The 10000-nt window shown below is 48.4% G+C and overlaps 2 protein-coding genes across 7 annotated transcripts in view; one reads left to right on the forward strand and one right to left on the reverse strand.

The window, feature by feature from the left end:
* hadhb (hydroxyacyl-CoA dehydrogenase trifunctional multienzyme complex subunit beta) overlaps positions 1-1557 on the reverse strand; it is a 21847-nt gene extending 20290 nt beyond the window's left edge. For 5 of the 6 annotated variants that reach the window (XM_060883781.1, XM_060883780.1, XM_060883779.1 and 2 more), the window contains exons 1-2: positions 1434-1557; positions 112-179 (exon numbers count right to left, since the gene is read on the reverse strand). In XM_060883781.1, the coding sequence (XP_060739764.1) occupies positions 112-178 (67 nt within the window). In that variant the 5' untranslated portion in view covers position 179; positions 1434-1557. Of the gene's footprint in view, positions 1-111; positions 180-1419 lie in introns of all 6 variants that reach the window. The other variant, XM_060883782.1, reaches the window with a different exon arrangement.
* A 162-nt stretch (positions 1558-1719) lies between these two features.
* Positions 1720-10000, forward strand: part of hadhaa (hydroxyacyl-CoA dehydrogenase trifunctional multienzyme complex subunit alpha a) — a 13010-nt gene continuing 4729 nt past the window's right edge. The window contains exons 1-8 of the mRNA XM_060883765.1: positions 1720-1865; positions 7751-7792; positions 7915-7985; positions 8329-8462; positions 8705-8843; positions 8994-9113; positions 9316-9418; positions 9933-10000. The exon at positions 9933-10000 is cut by the window's right edge and continues 55 nt beyond it. Coding sequence (XP_060739748.1) covers positions 1796-1865; positions 7751-7792; positions 7915-7985; positions 8329-8462; positions 8705-8843; positions 8994-9113; positions 9316-9418; positions 9933-10000 — 747 coding nt within the window. The 5' untranslated portion in view covers positions 1720-1795. The remainder of the gene's footprint in view (positions 1866-7750; positions 7793-7914; positions 7986-8328; positions 8463-8704; positions 8844-8993; positions 9114-9315; positions 9419-9932) is intronic.

The following is a 10000-nucleotide window of genomic DNA, read 5'->3' on the forward strand; positions in this document are numbered from 1 at the left end:
AGAGAGAGAGAGAGAGAGAGAGAATGTAAAAAGTTTCATATTAAAGTGCCACAGACCTGGTTGACTATCAGTTTATGTAAATGGTGAGACTGAATGTAATCTGCTGCTTACTGAAGTGAAAAGCCCTGGAGGAGTTCACAGGGAAGATCCGCAGAGAATTCATCAACATGGACGCCATCCTGTATCACACAAAACACAAGACTTTGGTCTGATTTCTTATATGATATAATATGTTCTAATTATACTGTTGTATAACACAAGATATATTTAGTTGCTGAAACTAAAGGAGTTGCACCGCTGTGTTTGTAGGTTGGGCTCCGAGTCTTGACAGGATAATTTATTTCATCATTAATAATTCAACAATTTCTGCACAAATCTGGCATTTTTCTGGTCTCCGGCTCACACTGGTATTAATTGTCAGATTAAAATTGACGTGACAGTCTGTAGGTCTCAGACCCCTGAGATAACTCCGGATTAACGCCGCATGAATCTGTCCATCACGTACTGTCCTGTCCTCCGTATTCAGCTTCAGGACAGGATAGAAAGCTCAAATCACAGCCCGATAGCTCAGTGGTTACGGCGTCAGACTACTGATCAGAAGGGCATGAGTTTGAATCCCAGCTCCACCAAGCTGCCACTGAGCAAAGCCCTTAACCCTCAATGGCTCAGTTGTATAAAAACTGAAATAAAAATGTAAGTCACCTTGTATATAAAGGTGTCTGCTAAATGACACAAACGTATTGTAGTGTAACATCTGATCTCTGCCCAACAGAAAGGAAACAAACCTGTCACTTAAAGTTATACTGATGTATAACGTCTTCTCTTGTGTAATAACGATGAATAATAACATAAGATTTAGTGTTTATAACATGACCCCGGCTTTAATATGGTGACTTTTTACCAAGTGACCTTTCACCTACTTCGATCACAAGGGCGAGTTGATTTAAATAGATCTGACTCTTGTGCACAAAGTCACTACTGGGACATTTACACCACTTATTTACACACAAAGTCAAACACCTGCCTCCAAACATTCAAACCGTTAACGCAGAAAGATGGGCGTTTTGTTAGCTGTCAAATAATGCTAAGCTAAACTAAGCTAAAATAATGCTAAGCTAAACTAAGCTAAAATAATGCTAAGCTAAACTAAGCTAAAATAAAGCTAAGCTAAAATAAGCTAAAATAATGCTAAGCTAAACTAAGCTAAAATAATGCTAAGCTAAAATAATGCCAAGCTAAGGTAAAATGATGCTAAGCTAAGCTAAAATAATGCTAAGCTAACGCACTTTAAACTTGCAGATCTGGCCGTTGCTAGGTGACGCTCGCAGACGCAGGGCACGTGCCAGCGCGAGCGCGGATTGTATTATATTATATAATAAAAAAACTACATGTATTCATTTTATTTATATCAACACGCACTTTTAAACAGTTACCTGTCAGAAGGTGTGCAGATAAAGTCAGAGCTCCTTCTGCTTCCTGAGTTGACTACAAAAACCCTACGTAGCCTCGAGGACCCCACATTAGTAGGTCTAAATGATGCCTGAGTGAAATTACGTCAGAAGGAAACGACTGCCGATCGAACGCACGTGAGAACGACACACGTATCCCCACGTATCCCACGCGCGTGTCGATGACTATTAACGTAGACACGCGTTTTTATATATCATACATTTATATTCGAAAACGCAGGCGATATGTGAGGTGGCCCGGTGACGTCACGCCCCCCAACGTGTATTCTCGCGCACCTGACCGTGTGTGTGTGTGTGTGTGTTTGTGTGTTTACACTGGAGCGGTGATGATGGCGAGGGTCCGAGCTGCTGGGGCTTTGTGCAGGTTCACAGCGAGTAAATACTCTGATTTGTCAGGTGAGTGTAATAACATCACACACTGTGTGTCAGTGTGGGGATTAAAACACGTGACGCAGGATTATAAACACAGCTGTTTGTCACCGCGTGACCTTTCACCTACTTTTACAGGGAGGTCACAGGGAGGTTAGAGGAAGGATCACTTTATTTATTTATTTGGATTTTCAGGACTTTACATATAAACTGTTGGGAAGCAGAATAACATTTGTACTGTTTGTGTGTGTGTGTGTGAGAGACTGTGACTGTGTGTGAGACTGTGACTGTGTGAGAGACTGTGTGTGTGTGTGTGTGTGTGTGTGTGTGTGTGTGTGTGTGTGTGTGTGTGTGGGACTGTGTGTGTGTGTGTGTGGGACTGTGTGTGTGTGTGTGGGACTGTGTGTGTGTGTGTGGGACTGTGTGTGTGTGTGGGACTGTGTGTGTGTGTCTGTAACTGTGTGTGTGACTGTGACTGTGTGTGTGACTGTGACTGTGTGTGAGACTGTGACTGTGTGTGAGACTGTGACTGTGTGTGTGACTGTGACTGTGTGTGAGACTGTGACTGTGTGTGAGACTGTGACTGTGTGTGTGACTGTGACTGTGTGTGTGAGACTGTGACTGTGTGTGTGACTGTGACTGTGTGTGTGACTGTGACTGTGTGTGAGACTGTGACTGTGTGTGTGACTGTGACTGTGCCTGTGTGTGACTGTGCCTGTGTGTGACTGTGACTGTGTGTGTGACTGTGACTGTGTGTGTGAGACTGTGCCTGTGTGTGACTGTGACTGTGTGTGAGACTGTGACTGTGTGTGTGACTGTGACTGTGTGTGTGACTGTGACTGTGTGTGTGACTGTGACTGTGTGTGTGAGACTGTGCCTGTGTGAGACTGTGCCTGTGTGAGACTGTGCCTGTGTGAGACTGTGACTGTGTGTGAGACTGTGACTGTGTGTGTGACTGTGACTGTGTGTGTGACTGTGACTGTGTGTGAGACTGTGACTGTGTGTGTGACTGTGACTGTGTGTGTGAGACTGTGCCTGTGTGTGACTGTGACTGTGTGTGAGACTGTGACTGTGTGTGTGACTGTGACTGTGTGTGTGAGACTGTGCCTGTGTGTGACTGTGACTGTGTGTGAGACTGTGACTGTGTGTGTGACTGTGACTGTGTGTGAGACTGTGACTGTGTGTGTGACTGTGACTGTGTGTGTGAGACTGTGCCTGTGTGTGACTGTGCCTGTGTGAGACTGTGCCTGTGTGAGACTGTGACTGTGTGTGAGACTGTGACTGTGTGTGTGACTGTGACTGTGTGTGTGACTGTGACTGTGTGTGAGACTGTGACTGTGTGTGTGACTGTGACTGTGTGTGTGAGACTGTGCCTGTGTGTGACTGTGACTGTGTGTGAGACTGTGACTGTGTGTGTGACTGTGACTGTGTGTGTGAGACTGTGCCTGTGTGTGACTGTGACTGTGTGTGAGACTGTGACTGTGTGTGTGACTGTGACTGTGTGTGAGACTGTGACTGTGTGTGTGACTGTGACTGTGTGTGTGAGACTGTGACTGTGTGTGTGACTGTGACTGTGTGTGAGACTGTGACTGTGTGTGAGACTGTGACTGTGTGTGAGACTGTGACTGTGTGTGTGACTGTGACTGTGTGAGACTGTGACTGTGTGTGAGACTGTGACTGTGTGTGTGACTGTGACTGTGTGTGTGAGACTGTGCCTGTGTGTGACTGTGACTGTGTGTGAGACTGTGACTGTGTGTGTGACTGTGACTGTGTGTGAGACTGTGACTGTGTGTGTGACTGTGACTGTGTGTGTGACTGTGACTGTGTGTGTGACTGTGACTGTGTGTGAGACTGTGACTGTGTGTGTGACTGTGACTGTGCCTGTGTGTGACTGTGACTGTGTGTGAGACTGTGACTGTGTGTGAGACTGTGACTGTGTGTGAGACTGTGACTGTGTGTGAGACTGTGACTGTGTGTGTGACTGTGACTGTGTGTGTGACTGTGTGTGTGAGATTGTGACTGTGTGTGAGATTGTGACTGTGTGTGAGACTGTGACTGTGTGTGTGACTGTGTGTGTGACTGTGACTGTGTGTGTGACTGTGACTGTGCCTGTGTGTGACTGTGACTGTGCCTGTGTGTGACTGTGACTGTGTGTGTGACTGTGACTGTGTGTGTGACTGTGACTGTGTGTGTGACTGTGACTGTGCCTGTGTGTGACTGTGACTGTGTGTGAGACTGTGACTGTGTGTGTGACTGTGACTGTGCCTGTGTGTGACTGTGACTGTGTGTGTGAGACTGTGCCTGTGTGAGACTGTGCCTGTGTGTGACTGTGCCTGTGTGTGAGACTGTGACTGTGCCTGTGTGTGTGACTGTGCCTGTGCCTGTGTGACTGTGACTGTGTGTGAGACTGTGCCTGTGTGTGACTGTGACTGTGTGTGAGACTGTGACTGTGTGTGTGACTGTGACTGTGTGTGTGACTGTGACTGTGTGTGAGACTGTGACTGTGTGTGTGACTGTGACTGTGTGTGTGAGACTGTGCCTGTGTGTGACTGTGGCTGTGTGTGTGACTGTGCCTGTGTGTGTGACTGTGACTGTGGCTGTGTGTGTGACTGTGCCTGTGGCTGTGTGTGTGACTGTGCCTGTGTGTGTGACTGTGACTGTGTGTGTGACTGTGACTGTGCCTGTGTGTGTGACTGTGACTGTGCCTGTGTGTGAGACTGTGACTGTGTGTGTGACTGTGCCTGTGTGAGAGACTGTGCCTGTGTGAGAGACTGTGCCTGTGTGTGTGTGACTGTGCCTGTGTGTGTGTGTGACTGTGCCTGTGTGTGTGTGTGTGACTGTGCCTGTGTGTGTGTGTGACTGTGCCTGTGTGTGTGTGTGACTGTGCCTGTGTGTGTGTGACTGTGCCTGTGTGTGTGTGACTGTGCCTGTGTGTGTGTGACTGTGCCTGTGTGTGTGTGACTGTGCCTGTGTGTGTGACTGTGCCTGTGTGTGTGACTGTGCGTGTGTGGGACTGTGCGTGTGTGGGACTGTGCGTGTGTGGGACTGTGCGTGTGTGGGACTGTGCGTGTGTGGGACTGTGTGTGTGTGTCTGTAACTGTGTGTGTGACTGTGCCTGTGTGTGAGACTGTGCCTGTGTGAGAGACTGTGCCTGTGTGAGAGACTGTGCCTGTGTGTGTGTGACTGTGCCTGTGTGTGTGACTGTGCCTGTGTGTGTGACTGTGCCTGTGTGTGTGACTGTGCCTGTGTGTGTGTGACTGTGCCTGTGTGTGTGTGACTGTGCCTGTGTGTGTGTGACTGTGTGTGTGACTGTGCCTGTGTGTGTGTGACTGTGCCTGTGTGTGTGTGACTGTGCCTGTGTGTGTGACTGTGCCTGTGTGTGTGACTGTGCCTGTGTGTGTGTGACTGTGCCTGTGTGTGTGTGACTGTGCCTGTGTGTGTGTGACTGTGCCTGTGTGTGTGTGACTGTGCCTGTGTGTGTGACTGTGCCTGTGTGTGTGACTGTGCCTGTGTGTGTGACTGTGCCTGTGTGTGTGACTGTGCCTGTGTGTGTGACTGTGCGTGTGTCTGTAACTGTGTGTGTGAGTGTGTGTCTGTGTGTGTCTGTGACTGTGTGTGTGTGTCTGTGACTGTGTGTGTGTGTCTGTGACTGTGTGTGAGACTGTGACTGTGTGTGTGACTGTGACTGTGTGTGAGACTGTGACTGTGTGTGTGACTGTGACTGTGTGTGTGACTGTGACTGTGTGTGTGACTGTGACTGTGTGTGAGACTGTGACTGTGTGTGTGACTGTGACTGTGCCTGTGTGTGACTGTGACTGTGTGTGAGACTGTGACTGTGTGTGAGACTGTGACTGTGTGTGTGACTGTGACTGTGTGTGTGACTGTGACTGTGTGTGTGACTGTGTGTGTGAGACTGTGACTGTGTGTGTGACTGTGACTGTGTGTGTGACTGTGTGTGTGACTGTGACTGTGTGTGTGACTGTGACTGTGCCTGTGTGTGACTGTGACTGTGTGTGTGACTGTGACTGTGCCTGTGTGTGACTGTGACTGTGTGTGTGACTGTGACTGTGTGTGTGACTGTGACTGTGCCTGTGTGTGACTGTGACTGTGTGTGAGACTGTGACTGTGTGTGAGACTGTGACTGTGTGTGTGACTGTGACTGTGCCTGTGTGTGACTGTGACTGTGTGTGTGACTGTGACTGTGTGTGTGAGACTGTGCCTGTGTGAGACTGTGCCTGTGTGTGACTGTGACTGTGTGTGAGACTGTGACTGTGCCTGTGTGTGTGACTGTGCCTGTGCCTGTGTGACTGTGACTGTGTGTGAGACTGTGCCTGTGTGTGACTGTGACTGTGTGCGAGACTGTGACTGTGTGTGTGACTGTGACTGTGTGTGTGAGACTGTGCCTGTGTGTGACTGTGGCTGTGTGTGTGACTGTGCCTGTGTGTGTGACTGTGACTGTGGCTGTGTGTGTGACTGTGCCTGTGGCTGTGTGTGTGACTGTGCCTGTGTGTGTGACTGTGACTGTGTGTGTGACTGTGACTGTGCCTGTGTGTGTGACTGTGACTGTGCCTGTGTGTGAGACTGTGACTGTGTGTGAGACTGTGACTGTGTGTGTGACTGTGCCTGTGTGTGTGACTGTGCCTGTGTGAGAGACTGTGCCTGTGTGAGAGACTGTGCCTGTGTGTGTGTGACTGTGCCTGTGTGTGTGTGTGACTGTGCCTGTGTGTGTGTGTGTGACTGTGCCTGTGTGTGTGTGTGACTGTGCCTGTGTGTGTGTGTGACTGTGCCTGTGTGTGTGTGACTGTGCCTGTGTGTGTGTGACTGTGCCTGTGTGTGTGACTGTGCCTGTGTGTGTGACTGTGCCTGTGTGTGTGACTGTGCCTGTGTGTGGGACTGTGCGTGTGTGGGACTGTGCGTGTGTGGGACTGTGCGTGTGTGGGACTGTGTGTGTGTGTCTGTAACTGTGTGTGTGACTGTGCCTGTGTGTGAGACTGTGCCTGTGTGAGAGACTGTGCCTGTGTGAGAGACTGTGCCTGTGTGAGAGACTGTGCCTGTGTGTGTGTGACTGTGCCTGTGTGTGTGTGACTGTGCCTGTGTGTGTGTGACTGTGCCTGTGTGTGTGTGACTGTGCCTGTGTGTGTGTGCCTGTGTGTGTGTGACTGTGCCTGTGTGTGTGTGACTGTGCCTGTGTGTGTGTGACTGTGCCTGTGTGTGTGTGACTGTGCCTGTGTGTGTGTGACTGTGCCTGTGTGTGTGTGACTGTGCCTGTGTGTGTGACTGTGCCTGTGTGTGTGACTGTGCCTGTGTGTGTGACTGTGCGTGTGTCTGTAACTGTGTGTGTGAGTGTGTGTCTGTGTGTGTCTGTGACTGTGTGTGTGTGTCTGTGACTGTGTGTGTGTGTCTGTGACTGTGTGTGTGTGTCTGTGACTGTGTGTGTTTGAGACTGTGTGTGTGTCTCTGTGACTGTGTGTGTGTTTCTGTGACTGTGTGTCTGTGACTGTGTGTGTGTCTGTGACTGTGTGTGTGTGTGTGTCTGTGACTGTGTGTCTGTGACTGTGTGTCTGTGACTGTGTGTTTGAGACTGTGTGTGTTTGAGACTGTGTGTGTGAGACTGTGTGTGTGTGTGTGTGTGTGTGTGTGTGTGACTGTAAGTAGAAGTTCAGTAATGTTTATTAAGTGTATCTACTTGACATCACTGGACATGTTGAGTCTTATCTGTAAATCTCATGCATTATTTCAGCTTCTTCACTTTTCCTTTTCCTTCAGATGTATTTCAGTCACAGCAAATATATTAAACTCAGAAACATCTGCAGTATCAGATGAACTTTACAGTATTCTTTTTTCTCATAAACTGTGTGTGTGTGTCTGTGTGTGTGTGTGTGTGTCTGTGTCTGTGTGTGTGTGTGTTTTAGGAAATGGATGCCGTAACCTCTCCGTGTCAGCAGCCTTACTTGGTAACCATGGAAACCATTTCACATCCCAGCACATGATGAAGCATTATTGCTAATTTAAACCTATAAACTGTGTGTGTGTGCGTGCGTGTTTGTGTGTGTGCGTGTGTGTGTTATCTTTCCAGCTCGCACTCACGTGAAGTATGAGATTAAAGACGACGTGGCGGTGGTGAGGATCGACGATCCGACCTCTAAGGTGTGTGTTCACTTCTCTGTGTTCACTATCATGGTGTTTCTTGGTTTGTCAGGTAACATGAGACAAACACATGGTTTAGAAATGTTGTGGCTAAATTCATCTCATTATCTATCTATCTATCTATCTATCTATCTATCTATCTATCTATCTTTATAATATTTATAGAGTTATTTAAAGTATTTATGTACAGAAATAAATGGTGAACACTTGGAGTAAACAGGAAGACATTTGTGTGTAAAAGAGGATTAAATAAAAATGATTCAAACACGGCTGGGAGTTTGTGTATGTTCTGTTGATTTAAGAGGTGTGTGTGTGTGTGTGTGTGTGTGTGTGTGTGTTTCAGGTGAACACTCTGTCGAAGCAGTTGCAGGCCGAGCTGACGGAGGTGCTGGGGGAGGTTTGGGGAAATGGAGCAGTGAAGAGTGCGGTGCTGATCTCCACCAAACCAGGCTGCTTCATTGCTGGGGCTGATATCAAGTACAACACACACACACACACACACACACACACACACACACATGCAGAAATACACAACTACACAGATATATAGTTATATAGAATAAAACACACAAAGGCATTACACAGATAGAAGTAATCTGGATTTCTCTCTCTCTTTCTTTCTCTCTCTCACACACACACACACACACACACAATAATCTGGCTAAATGGTTAAAGACCTTTCTTGTGTGTGAGAGAGACTAATTGCTGTTGTCTCTCAGCATGATCAAGGCCTGTAGGAGTGCAGAGGAAGTGACATCGTTGTCACAGGAAGGACAGAAGATGTTTGAAAAGATCGAGAAGTCACCCATCCCCATCGTGGCAGCCATTAACGGCTCCTGTCTGGGTGGCGGCCTGGAGGTGAGAGTCAGAGGAGCGAATCAGAACCTTACGTTCGTGACAATTCTGACATCATATGAGTTCTGGATTCTGATTGGTTAGAAGGTGTTGATTAATTCTCTATAGCAGTAGCAGCGTAGATAACAAAACATTTCACTTCTCTTTGTGTAGTTTGCGATTGCGTGTCAGTACAGAGTGGCTACTAAGAGTAAGAAGACGGTTCTGGGAACGCCGGAGGTGATGCTGGGACTCCTGCCTGGAGCCGGAGGAACTCAGAGACTCCCCAAGATGGTGAGACTTGTCTACACACACACACACACACACACACACACACTCTCTCGGCTGCCCCTCTTTCAGTAGAGAACATGTGAAGCTGTTCCTTAGAGGCTCGATATATAATGAATAGAGAACAGGGAAAGTATCAGTAGCTCTGTTCTGTTCCCTGCTGACCTGCTGAGTTTAGATGTTGATGTTGACCTTGTCTCTGTTGGAGGTGGGACTTCCTGCTGCGTTCGACATGATGTTGACGGGGAGGAACATCAGAGCAGAAAAGGCCAAGAAGATGGGACTCGTCCACCAAGTCGTCGACCCACTGGGTACCTCGGCCTGGAATTTATTCACTGTCCCTAATCTCTGTGATTTAAATCTGTTTTAATCTGTGTGTCTGTCTGTGTCTGTCTGTGTCTGTCTGTGTCTGTCTGTGTCTGTGTCTGTGTGTGTCTGCGTGTGTGTGTCTGCGTGTGTGTCTGCGTGTGTGTGTACGTGTGTCTGCGTGTGTGTGTACGTGTGTCTGCGTGTGTGTGTCTGCGTGTGTGTGTCTGCGTGTGTGTGTCTGCGTGTGTGTGTCTGCGTGTGTGTCTGCGTGTGTGTCTGCGTGTGTCTGTGTGTGTCTGTGTCTGTGTGTGTCTGCGTGTGTGTGTACGTGTGTCTGCGTGTGTGTGTACGTGTGTCTGCGTGTGTGTGTACGTGTGTCTGCGTGTGTGTGTACGTGTGTCTGCGTGTGTGTGTACGTGTGTGTCTGTGTACGTGTGTCTGTGTACGTGTGTGTGTGTGTGTGTGTGTGTGTGTGTGTGTGTGTGTGTGTGTGTGTGTGTGTGTGTGTGTGTGTAGGCCCAGGACTGAAGAGCCCAGAGGAAGGGAGTATTGAGTATCTAGAGGATGTGGCAGTGGGCATCGCT

Source organism: Tachysurus vachellii, chromosome 12 (assembly GCF_030014155.1).
Source record: "Tachysurus vachellii isolate PV-2020 chromosome 12, HZAU_Pvac_v1, whole genome shotgun sequence".
Classification (NCBI taxonomy): domain Eukaryota; kingdom Metazoa; phylum Chordata; class Actinopteri; order Siluriformes; family Bagridae; genus Tachysurus; species Tachysurus vachellii.